At 36.4% G+C, this 23839-nt stretch overlaps 2 protein-coding genes across 2 annotated transcripts; both read right to left on the reverse strand.

Annotated features, from left to right (window-relative positions):
* Positions 1–3646, reverse strand: prf1.5 (perforin 1.5). The gene is made up of 5 exons (XM_038281447.1): positions 3300–3646; positions 2839–3114; positions 2433–2704; positions 1234–1375; positions 1–1111 (listed from the first exon to the last, which is right to left on the reverse strand). The coding sequence occupies exons 2-5, from the start codon at positions 3106–3108 to the stop codon at positions 224–226; spliced, it is 1572 nt and encodes a 523-aa protein (XP_038137375.1). The 5' UTR covers positions 3109–3114; positions 3300–3646; the 3' UTR covers positions 1–223.
* Positions 3647–5164: 1518 nt separating this feature from the next.
* LOC119781126 (macrophage-expressed gene 1 protein-like) lies at positions 5165–17112 on the reverse strand. The gene is made up of 2 exons (XM_038281510.1): positions 16652–17112; positions 5165–6703 (listed from the first exon to the last, which is right to left on the reverse strand). The coding sequence occupies exons 1-2, from the start codon at positions 17102–17104 to the stop codon at positions 5165–5167; spliced, it is 1992 nt and encodes a 663-aa protein (XP_038137438.1). The 5' UTR covers positions 17105–17112.
* Positions 17113–23839: the final 6727 nt, after the last annotated feature.

Consider the following 23839-nt stretch of genomic DNA (forward strand, 5'->3'; position numbering starts at 1 on the left):
GTATTATAACAGGAATTTAATAAGAATACAACTGATACCTACAGCCTTTTACATCTTGTTCTTGTTTTGCAGGCACCTATAATGAGCTCAGTGGAAAAGCCCTGGAATATGCTACCATCTGCATAAGTGAAATTACTATATATATAATATGCAGTTTAGAAGAACTCTGTCAAAAAGGAAAAAAAATGCCCAGTGCAGATTTGAAGATACAGTAGCATGTTTTTTATTCAGCATGTGGAGAGTATCTACCACACCTGAATCCTGTCAAATGTGCATCGCAGCTGACGGCGTAGGTAAAATAGAGAACACCTTTTCGGAGCTGACAGCTCAAAGAATGGGTTCCTTTCTCAGGATAGATGATACATATCCCTGCTCTGTCATTGTAAAGCACATCCCTATCCCAGACTTCGAACCTCATCTCCTGACCCAGTTCCACTGAGCCAAAATCATAAGTGGCGTTCCAAACTGGGTCGTTGTTGTCCATCACAGTCTCGGTCTCTTCATACATGCCGGTGTAAAATATTTTTACGTATGCGTCTGTTTTTGTGAAGGTGTCAGCCCTCAGACCTGCAGCTCTGTGGATTTCCAGCCTTAGAGTTCCTCTTCCGGCTCGTAAAGGACAACAATTGTGATCCAAGTTGGGAGCTGGGGAGCAGTTCTTCTGGCCGAGCTGCTCCATTTCCAGCTGGTTCTCTTTTATGTACTCTGTGACCATGCTTCTCAGGTTTTCACTGATCTCACTGTCCTCCACCAAATGATGCAGGGGGAAGATGGCATAGGAAACTACATCAGGGTTGTTGTGAAGGCTGTTTATCCAGCTGTGGTATGACTCTGAGGGGTCTTGTTGGTAAAGAATGTCAGGAAAATACCTCTCCCCTCCGATTACCTCAATCTTATGAGTCATGAAGCCCTGGTAAAAGCCCATGCTCATGTTCCCTTTCAAAAGGTTGTCACACTTGTTAGAGAAAGATGCATTGCCAGGTAGAAAACCCAGAGCCATACGGAGTTCGAGATTCAGGCAGTTTTTGATTTCTGACTCTGAAAAGCCCTTCAGTGTAGCCAGACAAGTCCTGAAAGCAGTAATACGCCTCACTTTACCCCCAAGCTGCACCTAGAAACAAGAGAATAGAAACTGACCGTTCAGCAGTATATTTAACTTTTACTTTAACACGGAATTATAAATGCAATCAAAACATGTGTAAAATTTGTGCAAAAATGAAAAAGCCTGGAAACCTGGTGTATGTAATGTGTTCCATAGGTGTCTATGAGGCGTCTGTACAGAGCTTTGTTCTGGGATGTGCTTAAACTCTGTGGGAGTCTCTTCAGATGCTTTGTGAACTCTGAGCTCAGCTGGGGATGGTCAGCCAGCCTGTAGCTGTAAAAACAGAAGGCATGCAGCGTTCAACTGTAACACAGTAACAAACTGAATATTCACCTCTTTGCTGCAATGATCAGCTGCAGAAAAAGAGCCTATCAGTAAACATTGTAACTTCTTGTCTTGCCAAGCTTGTGACCTTCAGTCACAGCATTGACACATAGTCTATTTTGAAAGTAAAATTTTGTGTATAAACAATTTGTGATGGGGTTGTTTTCATATAATTCTGTGAAAGGAATTTTTATTCAACTTAAAGTGTTATTTTAACTAGCTATAAAGTTATTCTTTTTATATTATGCTGTACTGCAGTGAAAAGTTTGCAGAATGGGTAGTTTATCATTGGTTGAGGTGGGTAGTACGTAGTTAGATTTACTTGAGTCACCTTATTAAAAATGTTTTTGAGGGATAGTTTTAATCCAGGCATCAATGTTTTCACTGAATTAAGGATTAAAGTGGGTTCATATAAACAAAATACCCTAATCCTGGAGTATAAGGCAAGGCAAGTTTATTTATGTAGCACATTTTAGTGACAAGTTTCAATATTGATTTAATGCACTTTAATATGGAGGACCAGCTCTACCATATTAAGAAATAAATATAGAAATAAATAAATTCTCAGTAAATACAATTAATTGCCCCAAAAGTACAATAATCAAATAAATGTAGATACATTTTAATACATTTAAATTTTTGAAACTTAAAATGTATTTAAGGCTGCTTACAAGCAGGCATTTTGATAACATTGCTAGGTTTGTATTACAGCATGCATTCAGTGCAATTCCCTGTGGACTCTATGTTATGCCACTTGTCATGTGGATGTAGAAAAAAAAAAAAGAAAATAAGTCGAGAAATAAAGATTTACAAAAGTGAATATGATTAAGCCACATGTTTTAATAATTTAGAGGAATCTCCTAAGGCCATAAATATATCCTTAAAAATTATAGAAGTTTCCCAATAGGCTGACATAAATGTCTGACATTTTAGGTTCTGGAAAGCCTTTTTATTTATTAGATTTATAAACACAATACAGTGAAGTAAACATGTATAACTAGTTTACCTGTAATAGGAGCAACTGATTTCATGAATGGCAAATGTAGCTTTGTCCACACTGTGCTGGGAGCGTGCAAACTTGGCCAAATCTGAGCGGCTTCCTCCTAGCACAGCCTGTCCGATTTTGTCTAGGCTCAAACCCAAACCCCAGTTGTTGTTAACCAGTGAGCTGGAACTACGCAGCAGGGAGTCTACAGAGTGGTGAAGTGCACTAGACAGCTGCTTACTGCAGCGGCTGAAGAGACGCCAGTCCAGGACTGCTGCAGGAAGCCTCTGAATCTAACCAAAGTTTAAAGATGAGGAATAAAAAATGAATTGGTTGGATTGAAAACAATATAAAGTTTCAACTTAACTGAGGAGATTTTAAGAGGAAAGAAAACATAAATTCAAGAAGCAGGTTATACAGTTATCACCTGTCCATTCTGAAACCTGTTTGGACACAGTGTACAAGTGTGGTTGTCATCCAGATGAGCTTTGACGTTAATGACGTAAGCGCCTGTGCGACGCAGACGCACCACATCAAAACCTTCCCCTGCTAGGTTGTGGCCCGGGACAAATGGAGCCTTCTCACACTCTGATCCAGTGCCAATTCGACAGCTTAGAGCTCTATAAGCCTCCAATGTAACCGAAAGTGTCAGCACAGTCAGGAAAAAGTTTCTCTGCTGGTTTCCCCCTGCTTGCATGGTTACCTAAATGTGACGGGAACACAAAGAAGCCCAAGAAAAACTAATTTGCTTTTAAACACTGTTAAATACAATGTCTCAAATGTTTCTTTTTAGTTCTTTACATTTTGGTTTGTAATAATCTTCAGATCCTTAGTGATAATCCTTTAAAAGATTCCATCAAGGCTAAAACGCATGCACCTTTTACTTACTTGTTTTCTTTCTATTCCTTTAAATTCTTTCTTCTTAGCAGCAGCAAGAAAGTTGCGCCTTTCTTTTTTCGAACTTAACTACTTAGTCTGGTTCTGGTCTTTATGTTTTCCATCCATGGTACAGTTAGCTAAACAGTGCAGTGCAAAGAGACTGAAAACCTGTCGTCGTGTCTGCAGTGAGTTTTGGCAGGCTGTGCTGCAAGCTTGCTGTGTGCAGTCTTCACTCTTCCCTTTGCATATTGAAGAGGAGGGAGTTTTATTATGTTGGAGCTCTGCATTTGCTTGTCTCTCTACCCATCCTATTTTCTCATTCCTTCACCTTCAGCATTACTAATTTCCTCTGCCTGAGTGGATTTGTTTTTATGCTCAAGACCCAGTTCTGGAAATTCCAGCCAGCCTTGTACAGTGTTTCTTGGCACTTGGTTGTGTGGGGGAGGGAGAGTTTTTATGCTGTCACAAGAGAGGAGATGCATTTTGTTTTATTATCTCTGCCGTAAATGTTTGTCTTAGTGTTCAGGGGCTATTTTGTGTGTGTGTGTACAATGTATGTAGCTGTATGGCTGATGATCCTGTTTGTTTAAAATGTCTCCATTGTGGTCTTTGTGCACAGACAGCCTCACAACAAAACATGAAGCCAGGTTTGCTTTTGTCTATTTATGCTTGTCACTGGAATGTGTGTGGGTGTGTTGGTAAAGTCAAGGAGGATTAGCATTTATATATTCTGTGCCTAAGTTTTTATCACATACCTATTGTAGAAAAACCTTATAAATGCTATTATTGCTGGATATCAAATATGTATTCATGTAATAGCAATAAAAATTTGACAGCTGTTAATTACTGTTTCTTAAACAGAAATTTATTAAAAATCCTATAAATTTTATTGAGACATTGTGACTTTCTATTAGCATTTCCACTAATTATTTGAATCCCCTATATTGTGTAAAGGCTCGTTTGTCACCACAATTTAACATTTTCCAAGGACTTGATTCAGTGCTATAATGCAGTTCACTGTGCACCTCTTATTCTCCACATGCAGTTATATTGCCAAGTAAACCATTAAATGCCTGATTATTTCCCTTATTTAATAGTCATATTTAAAATTTGTAGCACTGCTGCCTTGCAGCTAGAAGGTTCCGGGTTCGTTTCCCGGACCGGGGTCTTTCTGCATGGAATTTGCATGTTCTCACCGTGCATGTAGGGGTTCTCTCTGGGTACTCCGGCTTCATCCCACAGTCCAAAAACATGACTATTAAATGGCATCTCTAAATTGTCCTAAGGTGTGAGTGCGTGTGTGCTTGGTTTTATCTCTCTGTGTGTCTCTATGTTGCCCTCAACAGACTGGTGACCTGTCCAGGGTGTACCCCGCCTCTCACCTGTAGACTGCCATTAACATGGATGGATGGATGGATGGATGAATGGATGGATGGATTTATGTTGTTGATGTTTTGCATCTATAGCCAGCTCTAACCTGAAAAGGCTTTTCTCTATAATAGCTAATAGTGAGCTGTTATCTTGATAAATTAGACAGTGTCATCTGTTTTTACAGCTTGTTAGAGTGATCAGTATGTTTCTGTAATAGCACCAAGTAGCTTCTTGTACATTTTTTCCTTCAAGTGCAGGGTTTCAAACTGATACATCAGATAGTAGCTGATTTAGTTTGTTTACGCGTGTTTCTTTTTTCAAAATCCCTCACATGTTCTAACTAATCTGTTCCCATATGAGAAATCTGTCAAAATGTACTTTATATAGCAAATTGCTTGTTCTGCATGCTAGTAAACTGAATATTTGTTTAATATTTCTAGCCTTTTTTTATGGCATAAACCCGAGCACTTCTCCACTACTAGTGTGATTTTCCATAGACTTACTTATGTCCCTGTATCTTTTGTTGTGTTGAGAGACGAAGAGGGCTGATTTGATCCTGGATTTGATCCTGGGTTGAATGTTCGAGCAAGGTTCTGGATTTCCTCTGGCTTCACAAGTCTCCATGCTTTAGTGGGGCCCACCCTGACCCAATTCTTCTCTCCTTCAGTCATCACCATCACTGTGTTTGTAACATGCATGCTGACAAGTGGAGGTTTGGTAAATGGAGGAAGACGGATTGGTTGCAGCTCACCTCCTGTGAATAATCCAGACTGGACACAGTAAAGAATTTCACATCCATCGCTTACTGTAGCGAGGTGTTGACTGAATTTGGGAGGACATCTGTTTTGGTTTTTAGCCAGTGGATTACCAGACTGACAGCTGAAGAGACCTCCAAATGGTACAGAGTATCTGGTACCAGTTTCATAATCATTACTTAAACAGATTATTTGGCCATCAGACAGAAACTTTACTGGGATGAAGTTTGGAGGACAGGTTTTGGACCTAGTGATGGGATTTAAAAAGGAGGGACCGTATATTCCTCCAAACAGATATCCAGAATATTCTGGAGCTAATCCATTCACAGAACACCAGTAGGTATCTATACGAACAGAGCGAACACGATACACATTGCCGCAAACCTGCCTGTCACAATTAAAGAATAAAAAACAATCATCCCTTTCTGTGTGGCATTCATATGAACTGTAACCCTGCTGTCTAATTTCTGATCGCAACAAAGTTGAATTGTAAGGTGAGCGGCAAGACATGTTACCTGTCCCTATGTTTTTTTGGGCTAGTGCATCACAAAGTACACCTGCTTCTCGGGTGAGTTGTGTACATTCCTGGTAGACCCCCCCAAAGCTGAGGTTGGTGGCTGGGCCCTCACAGGAATTATCATCAATATTGGCCTGAAAGTTGAAGTTCTTGGAGGTGATGTCAACGCAGCCAGGACGGGTGTTGATCTTGTAGTAGCGTTCTATTGCTTTTATCACTCTACGAGCTACTTTGCCAACTGTAGGTTCTGGCAGATCAGGGAAAGTGTTTTTGTTTATGAAATTGCTAAGAGGAAATCCAAATCGGTCGATTGCAACTAAGTTATTTCTGGTACTTTCCTGCCACTTCTGCAGAGTGATCCCAGGATAGAATGGTATGCCCCCATGGCTTTTAATTAGCGAGTACTGAACATTGTTGTTGTACTGATATGTTTCTTGGGATGAGCTTTGATGGCTAGACTCACTGCTAATATCAAATTTCAGATCATCAAAAAATTTGAATGCAGCCTGTGATTTGATGTTTACATTGTCTGAAGTATTAACTGACACATATGAAAGACGAAGATAGTCTTCTTTCACCAGAGAAGCCCCAGCATCTACACTGGTGATAACGTGGGTTCCATAGTCCAGCACCATCTTCTCTGAGAGATAGTCTGCATTCCTTGTCTGATTGTTTTCAATTGCGTCTGCAATTTCTTTGACTTGCTGGGTAAAGCGGAAATCCAGTGTGAAGTCTGGGTAGGCTTTAACAGTGTAGATCAAATTGCGAACCTTTTAAAAGAAAGGAAAACAAATAATTTTGATGTTTTTGCACATTAAATTTCCCTCGTTTGAATAAATTAAACTATGCAACATACCTATCATAATTTCACAGTCCACTGATAAAAAGCCACAACAAATACATAATGCAGCATTTCATAAAGGCCATAATTTTCATCAGCTAATTTTATATTAATCCATTAATAGTATTTTGTCCAGAAGAAAATGTACTGGCCTTATTTATAATTACTGGGTTATTCTATAAAATGGCTGTATGAAATATCATGAGATACAAAAGCATCTTGAAGTAACACAAATTCAATGGCTATATTTAAGTCATTTTTTTGTACAAACTATAGCAAGTATAGAAACTATTGCAAAATCATTTTGGAGGAGTTTATTCATATTATCAAGTCTCATTAGGTTCCTTTCCTCAATCCAAGTTCCAGGTATGAGCCTGTATTGGCTGATGTTTAAACACATATATATGTTTATCTATATGCATCTATATGTTTCTTTAGTAAAATTAAATACCATAATAAAGGAGAACTAACAGTATAATTTCCAAGAAAATTGTTACCTCTAATGGTAGTAATATTTAACTTATCAAGGAAAAAATAAACATAGGACCTGTGTGTGCATTTTAAGCTTAAACATATAATTGTAATGAATAAGAGGAAAAATCAAGCGTTCAGCCAAGGTTTAATTGCTAATCATTGCTAAGTCTATTGAGGAAAAAGCTGAAACCAAACTGATTATGCACAATAACTTAAAAACTACTGTATATTGTCGCCAGTGAACACTAGCTAATGATATGTTAGCTACTGAGAATACATTTTTTCACAATTACAATTTTTCACAATTTATCATTTTTATTGAAGGTTAACTATTCTCTGTTGTTAGGTAATTTGTTATCAACAAAGAAGATGAGATACTGTTTCAATAAGCAACAAAAGATTGATCTTGTCTTTTTATACTTTTTTCAAAAGCAAAGCACATTTGAAGACCCTACTCTAAACACACTCAGAAGAAAAGCGGCTCAGAGTCAGAGGTGATGACTTTTTTAAAGCTTCTTTAAAGAAACTTGTTTACAGGACAGAATGTTCCTTATACAAAACGTTAGAACTAAAGGTTACAATAAGGCCTTCTACGGCCCTGTCCAGCTCTACTGGAGTAACTACCTGTCTTCTGGAATCTCTTGCTGGGAGACACAGCAAACCTTCTAGCAATGGGACATATTGATGTGCCATCCTGGAGGAGTTGGACTGCCTATGCAACCTCTGTAGGGTCCAGGTGAAAAAAAAAAAAAAAACTGGTGAAAAAGAGTCAGATAAGATGAGGAGGGGAAAAAATGTCAGTGGCCTCCACCTGCAAAACCATTCCTGTTTTGATGGTCGTTGTTATGTTTCTTTCCATAACTTAACTATATAGAATGAACAGAATCTCAGTGGAATGTGACTTCGTTTTTTATTCAACATATTTTTCAGAACACAATGAGATCAATGCGCTGATACCATATTCGGTGTTCTTCCACATAGAACACAAAATAGTACCATTGAATAATATATTGTTATATCACATACATAACAGTCGTCTCGTTGTTGCCCCTGTAGTGCACCCCCTCTGCTACTTACCTAACCAAATGAATATCCCAGAAGCTTCATAGAGCTGTATCTGTGCGTGTGTCGTTTCCAGAAAGTCATGTGACCGATCCAGGAGTTGTTTCTAACTGACTCACTAAACTGTTTAAAAACGAATCTGTCAACATGATGCATCTGCTAAAAAAATGTCTCATGTTTTGCTCTTCATTATTAAAATTATCAAAACTTTTGGAGCAGCCTAAAAGGAATAGGAACATTTCTGCTGTTGGGTTTTTAATTACATTTTCACATTGTGTCATCCTTTTTCTCTCAGTTATCTCTCAGCTTATCTGAATTAAAGTAAATTTTAAATTGATACTTAGTTTATCTACTGTTTTTACTGTACTTATTGTTTTAAAATATGATTTAAAATCCTAGTCCACAAGCATCCTTATTCAATTTTTTCCCATAAATTTTCACGTTATGATATATTTATATTATTTATTGGCTGCACCTAAAAACATCAAGGATATTTTCAATTTAAACATAGATATGAAATAATACAATGTAACCTACAATAACTTAAATTCTATCATTGTCCAAGGTTATCAAATCAATTTAGTTTAGTCTATCAAATAAGCTGCCTGTAGTGTCTTTAAATGTCCAGCAGGTGTCAGTATTCTGTGAAATAGAATCAACGCAGCATCAATACAGTTTGGCAATGTGTCGACGCTTCAAGATGCCTCATTAACCCATCACTTATATATATAAGTGATTTAAGTCATATATAAAATAATGTTTTAATAACTTTTAAAGCCCATTTTCTTTTAATTAGTTGGAAAATATGTGTTTTATTTTTTTACATCAAATATAAACCTATAGAGAAAATTCATGCTTCATATTTATGAATAGTTTTATTTTTTTCCTCATCATAAAAGCTAAAAATAAAAATAAACTTTACGTTGTTTAAGATGGCAACAAATTTCCCATGGCAGATATTTAACAAAAAATAATAGGCTATGTTTTTTTTTTTTTTTAAGTCATACAATACTTTGCGGCTCTAAATGATTTTTGCTTAGCCGCAAAATGGCTCATTGCATGTAAAAAGTTGCATACCTGTTGCAAGCTCACAAAATGAAAGACAATGTACATTTAAAGACTTTGTTTCCAACCATACCTTTATTAGTACCTTTGTAGTTCATTAAATTAGCAGAGAAATTTCCCTTTAAAACAGAGTTACACTAATCACTGTAGAAGCTTAAGAAAAGCTGTAGTCCATTGCTACTGTCATGGCCAAAAGAAAGTTGTCTATTCCAGCTTTTGATTCTGATTTTTTTTCATTCTGACAAATTCTGATAAAATTCTGTTTTGTACAGCTCTCATGACATATCCATTTCTTAAAGTGCAGCAGTTTCCAAATGTAAACACTGTGGGAGAAAGAAAACATGGTGCAAAAAAACACATTGATATGGTCAGTTTGATGCAGAGTCTTTGACAAGCTTTAGAGTTTTTTCAACATTCAGCTGTCTAATGGCATCGGGGAAGAAGTTGAACTTCAATTCAAAAATACTTAACTGACCTTGAAGCAAAATTAAATGTATGTAATCACTTCAATAAAATGTGAAAATTACTGATATTACTGTTAAAAAACGAAAGCCTATTTAAATAGAATAAAAAAACAGCAGCATGTGCTTGGATTCAACCCATTATTTAAAAGAAAACTAAGCGAAAAGAAACTAAGCGATTATAACATATGATGTATTATGCATGCAAAATTATGCAAAGTACTTATAAACTATAAAGATATTTAAATCAGGGTGTTTTAAGAAGGAAATAAAATAATATCCATAGAGAATAACAATTTAAGGGGGAAAATATTGCAAAACGTAAAAATTGATGATTATAGTTTGTAATATACATGGCTCAGAATAGGTTTAATGTATGTTAAATTGGCCTTCAAATGACAGAGGAGCAGATATATGTTATGTTTCTGGCCTGTCAATTGACCTGTTCCTGCCTCCCAATTTTTGAGCCTGCCTAGCAACTGTTGGCTGTATTAGTACAGCATAAAAAGCAGCCCTAGACGAGTGCATCTGTGTTTTTGCGTTCTATACCCTACATATATTTTCTGTCCTCTTAAAACCACCATCGCTTGTGGTAGACGGTCACTCACATATTTACTTTATAAATACAGTATTATGCTATTAGATATATAGCCCTGATGCACATTGTGCAAAAAGGTTCGTACAGCTAAATAAATACTTTAACAGTAGATAATGAAAGAATCCTGTTTATAAATGTTTGCACTCTATTTCTTGCAATATTTTTTGCAGTAATTTAATCTATAGGCATTAGAAAACACAACCGCTGGACAAATATTATCTAGCAGGTGAAAAATTTGCATCAAGAAAGAACTGTTTTCACTGGGGACACAGGTACTGGTACATTCAAGGTTAATGGTGTGGATGGACACACAATTTTTTCATGTATTACAGAAGATTGATAATAATAATAGAGCTTCATTAATCTCACATTGGAGAAATTTACCTTTGCATTTAACCAATCCCCTTGGAGAGCAGTGGGCTGCCATTGTGCAGCGCCCAGGGAGCAGTGTGGGGCTAAGGGTCTTGCTCACACACTCTTCTTGTGGTTTCCTCATAAACAGGATAAGTTCTCAGTACAAATTAGGGAATGGGATGTAGAAGAGGGTTGTTTTTGTCTCTTCTGAGATATTTCTGTGTTGGTTTAGCCATGATTTATAATCATTATCTCACTAAAAGATCCAGTGATGACCCATTATTTTATGTTGTGAAAAGCTACCAGACATATATTTCATATTTGAGAGTTTTTCCAAGAATGCTACTTAATCAAGGTTCCTAGGGCCTTTGGCAGACAAATGGGCTCACAGCATTACATATTCTTAACCATAATTAGCGGTGAGTATAAAGTGCCTTCCTATTTACTGAATTCATCCTTATGTTTCATGGCAAAAACAATTAGAACTAAAACCACAAAACAGGCTTAAATCAGAGACACCTGGACTTTAACTCTGAACATTTTTGACACCTGTCAAGGAGTCTTTTAAAAAAACTAAATTAATTAAATTCACTTTGTCAGCTTGCACCAGAGCAATCTGTAGTCTGAGTGCTGATGGTTTTTTTTTTACATGGACATCCATCCTCCTCAGCACATTTTTAGTCAGTTTACACAGGCAGATAGAATTAAACCTAAACAACTGTTGCTAAACTTCTTAGCCCTAGTGTGTTGTGGTCTAAAGTTAGACCACAACACACATTTCCAGCTAACCCTGAAAACTAAAGGCTGTCAAAATGTTTAGAGTCAAAAGTTATAGTGATGTACTTCAAAGATTGGAATTGTATTTTAAGAAAGGTTTGTCAATCATACTTTTTATTTTAAGAATTGCCCCAGAAACTTTAGACTTTGAAATAAAACATCTCATTTACTCAGATATTTAAGACAACCCATGAGCAATGATCCATAAAAGAAAACAAACTTAAAACAGCTTCTGCATTGATGTCTCACTGTTGTTGAGAAGATTCCAAGATTTTATTTGATCAAAGTCATAACATTCATATGTACAACTCACAAAAAAATTTAATTTACTGCTGTCATTGTTATTATTATTATGAAGTCAGATATTACATTTCAAAGGTTAGTCATCTCCATTTTAATAGCAATTAACATACAATAGTAGCTTAATAGTAGTATTTTTGTTGTTGTTTTTTGTTTTTTGGAAAAAAGTGACTCAGATGGAAGTGATGTATTGCTTTGATGCACTTTTATAAAATGTTTTACATGTAAAGTTAAAATAAACACAGTTTCATAGAATACGAACTTGAAAAATGGGTAAACAATATACACTAAATTATATTTTTTATGTGCTTCTAAGCCACATTGGAGCTGAATAGGTCCTTCATGAAGTTTAAAAATGAAGTGTGCACTTCAGAAAGTAACATTTCCATGGGGCCGAAACCTGCTTTATACAGATCCTTTCATAGTTTTATTATATAATGCAAAGTTTTGCATGCACAGATGTAATATGCTGTTTTACAAAAGAAGTCTGCTTATACAATTTCCTACTTATATAATATATAGAACATGAGAAAAAGTTAAACCATAAGCTTAGATAATTAAAAAAATCAATATAAAATCAAAAGACACCACAATCTTAGGTGTGGTAAATATAGGTACGGTAGGTAAGAATGTTACGGTTGTTACAGCATCTTTCAGACTGCACATGAATGAATGGTGGTCGTCAGAAGGTCTGCTAGCACAGATGTGCTATACAAAACTATTAATAGGGTACTTAATGGGATCCATCCATAGAAATGTAGAAAACTTTTTCCTTTCAGCTTTTCCTCACAATGACAATGAAAGAGCCAACCGTCTCTTTAGGTCTTCTTCTATTGTGGTAATAAACAGTTGTGCATTTCCCTCAATATTGCAGGTTTTTCAGGTGTAATCAAAATATAATCTGCACAAATACTTACTTTAAATAAATTTTTTCGGATTGGTATCAAATATTCCCTTTTTTACAGAACAAAAAAATAACTGAAAGGTGTGGAAATCAAGAAAAGAATTATTGAAATTTGTGAAAATTTGCTTTAAGAATCATAAAGCATCTGAGATCAAAATGGAAGAAATTAACAAAAACAATCCAATTTTGTTCTAGGTCTCCTCAGTGGGCATCTCCCTCTCTGCTACTTCAACTATTTCCTGATAACCTCCTGACCTAAATCCAGAGTACCTTCTCCTCCTCCTAACAACAATCACAGCCACTATGACAACCAGTCCTATCAAACCCATCACTCCAAATGCCACTCCTGCCTTTTGCCCACTCGACATCTGATTCAGTCTAGGATTGAACTTTCTCATAAGTTCTGGGATTTCCTGTGGTCCAACAAGTTTCCACGCTTTAGTGGGCCCTACCCTGACCCAGCTCTTCTCTCCTTCAGTCATCACCATCACAGTGTTGGTGGCTTGCATGCTGACAAGAGGAGATTTAGTAAAGGGAGGGAGATGGATTGGTAGCAGCTCACCCCCTGTGAAAAGTCCAGACTGGACACAGTAAAGAATTTCACATCCATCACTTACTGTTACGAGGTGTTGGCTAAATTTTGGAGGGCATCTGTGCAGGTTTTTGGCCAGTGGGTTACCAGACTCACAACTGAAAAGGCCGCCGAATGGTACAGAGTACCTGGTACCAGTTTCATAATCACTACTCACACAGATTGTTTGGCCATCAGATAGAAATTTTACTGGAGTAAAGTTTGGGGGGCAGCTTTTGGATTTGGTTATGGGGTTCTGAAAGGAAGTGCTGTAGAATCCTCCAAATAGAAACCCTGAGTTTTAAGAAGCTTGTCCATTCACAGAGCACCAGTAGGTATGCACATGTGCAGAGCGAACATGATACACATTTTCACAGTTTCTGCTATTACAAATGAACAATCCCAGAAAGCCACAGGGATAGCTGACATCATAGCAGTAATTCTGTGTGTAACCCTGCTGTCTCACTTCTGATCGTAATAAAGTAGCGGAGAACGGTGAGCTACAGGAGAAGTCACCAGTTGCAATGTTTTTCTGGGCAAGTGATTCGCAAAGTGGACCTGCATCTTGGCTGAGTGGTGTACATTCTTGGTAGACCCCCCCAAAGCTGAGGTTGGTGGCAGGGCCCTCACAAGAATCATCATCCACATTGGCCTGAAAGTTGAAGTTCTTGGAGGTGATGTCAACGCAGCCTGGACGGGTGTTAATCTTGTAGTAGCGCTCTATTGCCTTGCTCACTGTATTGGCCACTTTGCCCACTGTAGGTTCTGGCAGATCAGGAAAAGTGTTTGAGTTCATAATGCTGTGGAGGGGAAATCCTGAACGGTCAATAGGAACCAGGTTATTCCTGGTACTTTCCTGCCACTTCTGCAAAGTGATCCCAGGATAAAAAGGTATGCCTCCATGGCTTTTAATAATGGAGTATTGAATGTTTGACTGATATGCTGCAAGTGTTGATCTTTCTTTACCTGATTGACTACTAATGTCAAATTTGATTTTGTCAAAAAAAATTAAACCAGCCTGAGCTTTAACAGTGGAACTATCTGAGGCACTATCTGAGACATAAGAGGAACGGAGGTAGTCTTCTTGCACCAGAGAAGCCCCAGCATCTACACTGGTGATAACATGGGTTCCATAGTCCAGCACCATCTTCTCAGAGAGATAGTCTGCATTCCTTGTCTGATTGTTTTCAATTGCATCTCCTATTTGTTTTACTTGCTGTGAAAAGCGTGAATCCAGTGTGAAGTCTGGGTAGGCTTTCACTGTGTAGATGAAGTTGCGGACCTTTTGAAAGAAGCAATCAGAATATAGATTATTTTCAGTTCTGTATAATCAAACATTTATTTTATATTTCAACACATTTGTTCATGTTCCAGACTGAAAGTAGCACAGCTTGCATTTTTTTTTACATATTTATTGCCTTAGCCAATTGATACTTGTTATTTCTAGCGATCCGTCCACACTGTCTTCCAAAGGTTTTCATACCCCTAAAATTTCTTGATAAGTCGCAACGAACTTCAATGTACCTTTTTTATGAGTTTTAAAATTATAAAATGAATAATTTGATTCTGATTGAGCAATACGAGCGAGCATATTATCAGAAAGGAAGGACGAAAAACAATAGATCTATGTTCCCACCCTCACCTATTGTCATGAGGGTAATGACAAACGTCTAAATACGTCTAAAAACCACATCCGACTAGGCTCCATGGTGCAATGGCGCTACTCTGACTCGTCGCTCCAGAAGCCATGTCTGATTTTCCCCCGATCTCACGATTCCTGATTTGGAGGTGGTCGTTAGAGGCTGATTGCCCTTTCATTACCCCCTGTACACTACACGACGCACAATCAGGCTGAAAGTCGGCCCGATGGAAAAATTCTTGCACGACTGGAGAATCTTCCCGAAAAGGGCAAAAAATCGTACAGTGTATGCCCGGCTTCAGGGGAACAGAACAAAGGATGGGCTAATGAGCTAAATTTGGAGCAGGTGTGATTGGAACTAACTAGAATGAAGCGAAGGGGAAAGGGAGCAAGCAAAGGGGGTCAACAGAGAGTAAAAATACAAACTGGTTTAATATAATGAAAAATAAACCAAAGATCAACAAAACAGAATAACTGATAACTGAAAACTAAAAACTTCAGAATCCCAAAAAGAGGAGAACCATAACATCAATTTTGGGAATTCAAAATTTTCCCTTCTCTAGCTGCATGGTAGTCAGCCTTATGTATTTTACCGGAGCAGTTTAATAAATCTTAAAGAAGTTGCATCGGTGGTCAAACAATTTTGAAGGAGTGTGGGTCATGGGCTGCCTTCTAAGCATCCTCCCTGAGTCCTGGGGGCATCTAGAAAAGATGTCTGAGGCACTTTGGCTGACTCCTCTCAATGTGGAAGGGACCCAGTTCTATTCTTACCTGCATGGCTTAACTCCTCACCCTATATCTGAGGGTGCCCATTCACCCTGTGCGGAAACTTCTTTCAGCCTCTTGTATCAGAGATCTCATCTTTTTCCTTATGATCCAGATTTAAAGACCACATTAGGGTAGGAAGGACCCGTTATTCGAGAGCATTGCTTTTTCACTCCACCTGTACAGTTACTTGGTGGCCTCTTGTAAAGGTTTCCCGACCCCAAGTAATGTGCGGGGGAGAGGATATATGAATGATACTCTAAAAGACTGTTTACCTTTTATGCCGACATGAAAACACTACATGAGCAGGAAAATCCTGCTGTGCATCACCTTGTACACTAAATCTATACAGTTAACAAAGGTGATGGAACTATCATGCTGTAGGAATTCTTTGACAGGACCAGAACTTGTGGGTTTGTAGATGAAGCTACAAATACAGGGTAATTCTTAATAAAAAATGTGAAAGTTGAGTTTGAAAAGGATTTGAGTTAGGATTTTGTCTTCCAGAAGGCAATGACCCTAAACAAATAGTCTAACTATAATGATATTTGTTTTTTCATATCCTCAGTCCATCCTGACATCTATTGATGATCAGGTACGGGTGCAAACCTGTTAGAGATCCCAAAAAATTTCTTGTTGTCAATGAAAGTCTTTATAAATTAGTAGTTTAATGTATGCATGCCAGATATTACAGATTCTGATTTGAAACAATGTTAGTTTATCACATAATACAATAAAATAATACTTGCAATTATACTGCATGGACAGTTTTTTTGCCATATTGACAAAATGTGCAAATTTTAAAGGGTTTTGAAAACCTTTTGAAGGTACTGCATTAAAAACTACAAAAAAACGTTTTACTGTACTGTTTATGTACAACACAGCTAAATTAAAATGAAAAACTTACCTGCACTCTGGCTGTTGTTGATGAATCTTTGACTTGATGGGATTTCATTCTTGTGCTCTCTAGAGAAAATTTGCCATTAAGGATGGAGTAGAATGATACGTCCGAGTTTATGGAGTGAGATGTGGTGCTTTTCTGCTCCTGCCAGGAGCTGATTATCTCAGAGTTGGTCTCCAAGCCAGTCTCCTTCTGTGGGATGACAAACACCTCATCTGGGATGAAGTAGAGCCCATCCTCAGTTGTTTGGCATTGAAAGTAGCTTAGGTTCATCACTCGACCCATGTCCAGGTTACGAAGGTTGTCCCAGCCTCCTCCTGGCAGGACTTCCAAGGCTGTGATGGAGATGTTCGTGGAGGCCCGGCATTGTCTGAGCCAGTTGGTTGGACGACGCACGGGACTAGAGAAGCAGATATGCAAAAAGGTAAAAGCGCCTAAGACTTTCAGAGCAGACTTCATGATGCCTTTGTCTGAAGTGAAGTGAGATTTGATTAGCTTTTTCTTGCATTTCTGATGGAAGTTTTTTTTTATTTTATATGCTTAAAAATACAGAAAAATAGACAATCATATTTTAATATCAACACTCCTCCAGATATTTAATAGCAACTCATTTGCAGACATCAACAGGTTCTCATTTTGTTGTCACTTGCTTAAAAGATATTGATCAAATAAGGAGTGCATTGTAAGAATCAGATAATTCCTATTTTGTATTAGCAGTACCAGAGAAAGAACCATGAAGGTACCGTAAAGGATGTGAATCTATTTTAAGCAATTGGATAGACACATGATTAATAAGCACAATTAACACCACTCCACCAATGTAATACAAGCTGATTTACCACTGATGCCCTCAAACAACACTGAAATAACATTTACAGCCTCATTCTGACAGAATATCTTACCTCACAGCAATATAGCAATATTAAAATAAAATCCTATCAATTAAAAAAAATCATCTAATTACAATAATAAAAATATATTATTTAGTAGTTTTACTGATTTATAGTTTATTATATTTATATTAAGAGCATTCTGTGCCATTTTCTATTCTAGGAAATTGAACTGTAAAACATAAGTAATCTGTCAAGAACCAAATCGATCAAAGTTTATAAATCATTGTTACAGAGGAGTTCTCAGAAGAGGAAAAAAAAACACTTAACCATAAAAGGACAGGAGACCTGAACCTTTCTGAAGAAAAAAAAGATTTACTGTTAACAAAATCTATCCTGACCTTTATCTGTACTTAAATGGTCAAGTTGAGATAAGTATTTATAGTGTTCCCCATATGAAGAGGAACAGAAACCAGATGTACAAACATGAGATAAGAAAGAAAAATGGTGTACATCACCTCATGAGTATTGATCACTTACAATGCCGGATTAATCTCCCTTCTAATCATTTACGTACATTTGATATTTAGGTTAAAAATTAGCTGTAGAGTGAATATAGGGTTAGGGTAACCATTTAGTAAATAACTCCCAGTTTGGCTTATCAAAAGATTCTGTGGAAAGTAAGTTTACACCAAGAAAGTTGCCATTGTCCTTAAAAAGCTGTCATGAAACAAAGTAACACTAGGTTATTATGTCTAGCAAATGTTTTAATATAGTTTGAAGTTTTCTTACTTGTGTTATGGTAAAACACATCTCAAAGTATTTATTGTGATTCTGTTGATAGACCGACAAAGAAAGCACAAAACATGTTTATCAGAATTCTTAGAACTGAGATAAGTGCAATAATTATCTTTCCTAACACCTCACCCCCCCAAATCAATATGTCACTTCTCACTTACAGCCGCAGCTTTAGCTGCAAATCATGTGTGTCTTTTGCTGCATATTCTCTTTCGTATTTAGATCTGGACTTTAACCAGGCAAGCTGAACAAATTATACTGCATTGATATGTTTCATTCAAAGCATTCCTTTATGACTCTGGTTGATTTTCTGGTGGAAGTTGAACCTCCACCCAAGTTAGGGTGGAGGTTATATTTATGTTATATCATATATATAATTTACATACTATGTAAATAGGTTATATTTAGTTGGGTGTAAATTGGCAAGTATTTGGTGATACAATATACATATCAAAATACTGGTGTGAAGATATTATTTATCCTGATATAATGTAATGTAGAAACATAAGTGATATATTGTGAAACCTTACAAGATCCCATTGTTGATCTGCCATGGACGTTGCAGAGCAGATGTTGCCTTCAAATATTTTTCATTTTAAGATAGATTCAATATTTTTAATGAATATCATATATGTCACAATATTGGTATTTTAAATCCATACCATTATCATCTATATAGGAACTTCTGCAGTTTCATTGCCTTTTCTAGTGTGATTAATTTCAATTTTTCTGATAGAAATCTAAAAACGTGATTCTGCCCCCAGGAGAATATACTGATTGATTGATTGATTGATTGATTGATTGATTGATTGATTGATTGAATGATTGATTGATTGATTGATTGATTGATTGATTGATTGATTGATTGATTGATTGATTGATTGATTGGTTGATTGATTGATTGATTGATTGATTGATTCTGTGTCTTTTCTGGGTGGATCATCATAAAAAGTGGTCCTCCTAATAGTCAATCATTCTGGTAGTATGTTTATGTAAGCCTGTCCTATGTGTTCATCCTCATTTTCACTTACCAGTGGTGAGTCTGAAATAGTGGAAAAATTGCAAATCTTCTTATGGAAAGTGAGCTTGTATGAGCCATGCAAACAGCAACTTTTAAACGGAGCGTGCACGAGGAGAAATTGACTCATTCTTGCTCTCGCATGCATGAGCGGGTACCTTTTTTTTTTTTTTTTTTTTTTTTTTTTTTTGCAGTTACATCTAAGAGATTCAAGTAACTTCATGTATTGAAACTTAATATGTTGTTTTAAAACAGAAACACAACTTTTAACCTTTACCAACTTTTAACCCTGAGGCTGTCCGATGGTTTGCTTGGTCTTCATGATACTATAATATCTTCAAATGTGTTCTTTATCAATGGCCTGTGGCCTTATCAGACAGTATTTATACTGCATTTTAATATACACTCAGGGGATATTTGGTGACTTCTGAAGTTACATGCTTGCTCTGTAGTTTATCAACAAGGAGACAAGGACCTTACATGGATGACTCCTTTTCCCATTGGCTTTCATATACCCTGTGGGTGTGGCCACAAACTGATTTTTTAAAGGGGTATGTTTAATCGCCATATCTTAAAAACATTTAAGTTTGAGATTTATAAGCCAGAGTGATACTATGTAGAATTCATGTAGAAAGTGTTTGCAAAAGGAAGGGACATGCTGTACAATTCTTTGAACTGATGGGATACCTGCCTCTCGTGTCGAATTTGTATCCAATCACAGCAGCAGTAGCAGCTTGATTTGTTTAACAACTAGCGGAGTTAACTGATAAATCAACCTCTTACTAAATTCGGTCAGAAAAAAAAAAAGTTATTTTCAAAAAGGCAAAAAGCATGTACTTGTGCTAATTTTTCAAAAAGAAAACCGGCGCAGCCATGTTTGTTTTGCTTCAGCTTTTTGCCTCTGGTTAATGGGTTGACATTGCATTTCATTGGCCTGAAATATTTCTCTATGGATGTATTTTCTGGAGTTTGTGGATTCACATATCCCACAACAATTCATCTCACTTGCAAATTAATGGTAAATAATAAAAATTAAACATTTTGGGTTGATATTTTCAGTTTCAGTACCTCACAAATTTTGTATGTGAATTGTAACATAAAAGGCAGCAGTTAATTATGTGATTCCCAGAAAATTCAACATGTAGCAGGTCATCTTTGCACTGCCAAAATAATAACTATACTGTATTTACTCAATATCATATATTTACTTAGGTAGGAGTAAAATAGTATTTGGTTAAAGGTTTACTTAAGTGCTGTGTAACTAATAAAAAGATTTCTGCTATGGTTCTCCCCTTAGGACTTCTTTTTGAGTTTTCAATTATTTATGTCATTCTTTTTCGTAGGTCATTTTTTTCTTTTCCATTTTGTGTTATATTTAAGCATTGTTGCATTTTTTGAGTTACTCTCTGTTACTCCCTTGTGCCAGTCTCCTTTCCCCTAGTTACTTCTATCCACACCTGCTCCATATCAGCTCATTAGCCCATTCTTTGTTCTGTCCCCCATATATACACCTCATATGCAGTTCCTCATGCTGGTTTCTGACCATTTCTTTGTTTCTCATGAGTGTTTTCCGTGACGTCTCTTGGTTTTCTGTTTTTTTGTTTTTGGACTTTCCTTCCCTTGCATTTGGATCTTGATGAAATCAGCAAAAATTCTTCGTTGTCTTCTTCTATTTTGCGTTTGGGTCCACAACCACATCCACCACCAGTTGACACATTTCATTTTTTTTTAAGTCAGACTGACACAATTAATGTATAGTTCTTTATATATATATATATATATATATATATATATATATATATATATATATATATATATATATATATATATATATATATATAATTTTTATTCGTCCAATTTATCCATTGAAAAAGTACTAAAGAAACACTGTAGCCTAATTTGTACAAATCATTATAAAAGTAAGGTAAAGTCTTCCAGTATAAGAGGAAGCAAGCATAAACGCAGCTAGGTAGCCATGGTTTGTGTAGAAAAAAGTTTGGATTCAAAGAAGATAAAACCAAGATCATACAGAAATTGTCAAGGCATCATGGGCAACATCCCCACCTTTTCTGACATAAAATTTGTCTTTTGTAGTTGAGTCTTTCATTTTAAATATCTGTGCCAGCTCAGCATTTGCTGTTTTCCACATCTTTAGGTCTTTTTGCCTTCCCTATGTGTATTAAAAGTGCTTATCTGCATTTTGTGCTCCCAAATGGAAAAATATGAGGGTTAAAAGCAATTGAAACCAGATAAACAAAATTTGAATAAATAATTAGAAAATTGTAAACAACTGTTTTCAATTAATAAAAAACTGTTTTGAAAAAAAACTTTAAATTAGAAATGTAGTACTTCACATTTTATAACGTCATTAAAAATAAAGTCAAGCTGAGAGATGTTTTTTTATCTTATGGAGGAAAGTAAATATATCCAAACAAAAATGTTCCTCAAAAAAGGGGAGGCAGTATGTATTGTAGTTCTTGTTCAAACTATGCCTCACAACCAAACATTCATGTTAGGACGTCATATAAATACAGCATTTCCTTTAAATCAAATCACACCGCACACAGTTTAAGCTAAGAAATATCTTATGTCTATTTCAGCTGTCATGTAAAATATATTATACAATCTTTTACTCATGTGTTCTATTTATCAAAAAAATATAGTGATTTGTCTAAGTCTTAGCAGCGTCTTTGCATAGTCGATCAACCAGTTAGTGGAAACAATCAAAATAGGTTGCTCACAATCAAACAAGGACTAACAGTTGTTAGTGCTGATGACAGTTTTAAGAAAGTACCAAGTGCAAGTATCAGTTTAACATGTTGATTTTAAATGTTTCCATTTTTAAAGGTTACATGGATCTGTTTTTAGTTTTAGTGCCTATTTGCTTGTGGTTCCTACTGATTGGAGTCACAGTGAAAACAGCATCAGAGGACTTTTGGTCACCAATTAGTTAGGGGGTTGTGTCACACCTTTTTTTTTATAACTATCTTTAACCATGATATCCTTTTAAGCTTGGTACATGAACACTAGGGGTGTGCAAAATAATCGTGATGATGATGCATCGTGATTCTAATTTTCGTGATCTACTGCATCGATTCTTGATGCCAAGAATCGATTATTAATTTTAAAAAATGAATAAATAAAATTGCATGAATGGTTGGCGAACATCAGCCAAAAACAAGTGTAATACAACTTCCAGTCCTGTAGATGTCGCTGCAAATGTGTTGACGCACGCTGCCTTGTGTCACAAGCATTTCCGGCCGTGGGATACTGTGCCGAGTCATTCAAGAACAAAACATGGAGGAGAAAATATTGCAATGCATCGCAATAATTCAAGTATCGTGATGCATCGTGATAGAATCGCATCGTGGCCTGTGAATCGTGATTCGAATTGAATCGTGACTTCTTTGGCAATACCCACCCCTAATGAACACTGTTAAAGCAAGCTAACAGTAGGTAGCCTTATCTTTCATTTGATAACGTATAGGTTCTCTAACTCTCCTTTACATATCTAGGTTGCTTCATCTAGCTATCCACAGCTTGTCTTGGTACTCTCTTTTAAACATACTTACAACAAACATATAAGGAGCTGGCCATTGTTGCGGTGTCTTTGCAAACCACATTACGTCAAACTGTAGATTTGACGTAATTGCTCCACCCCCCCATTGAAATACTTCTGCAATGTAATGGAAAATAAATGCCAAAGTTAACTGACCTGACCTTACCTGCCCTGAATAAATAAGTTACCAATGGAAAAAAATGCATAAGGGGAGAGATGGACCCTAAAACCTTCACCCCTGTTTAAAAAAGGGTTAGTTTTTCTATACAAAAATGGCTTCATTTACTCCTCTTTCAAACCACTGTTCGTCCTCTGGAGGACGCCATTGAAAGCCAATCAATCTTGGCCAATGATGTTGCTATTCTGTGCTGGGCCATACCTTTGGCCAGTGGCAGCAGCGTTTCTCTGTTTTATAACTGGTCACGGTTCTGATGGCACTTTATACCAATAGACTTGATCTTTAGGGTGAGTCAGTCTTTGGGGTTTAAAAACTACTGAAAATAAACACCTCAGCTTTAGTCTCATTTATATCATACAGAATGACTACAAGTCTGGTTTGGGGTTTCGGTTCCATATTTTCTCGGGTGATAACCAGGAACCAAACATTGTGTAGAATCTACACTAAAGGTGTACATCTGAAAATACTGTACAAAATAAAGAAGCAATCCATACTATTGGATGTCACATTTGATAGCCATAGTAGTTGGGTGACAAATAAACAGAAGTATTATAAATGGAAAGTTGCTCAGAGTCTGGTGTATGGACTGATCATATTAACAACAAATTGACAACAAATATTAACATTAACAGAAATCTAGACATTTTTCGAAATCTCTTATTGGTGGGGGGAATAACAGAAGCAATATATATATATATATATATATATATATATATATATATATATATATATATATATATATATATATATATATATATTACTAACTGATGATGAATAGCTAAAGTTTCTTCCAGTGTTTCAGTGTTTGTTT

This window comes from Cyprinodon tularosa, unplaced genomic scaffold (genome assembly GCF_016077235.1).
Source record: "Cyprinodon tularosa strain WSP-4 unplaced genomic scaffold, ASM1607723v1 ctg171, whole genome shotgun sequence".
NCBI classification, from domain to species: domain Eukaryota; kingdom Metazoa; phylum Chordata; class Actinopteri; order Cyprinodontiformes; family Cyprinodontidae; genus Cyprinodon; species Cyprinodon tularosa.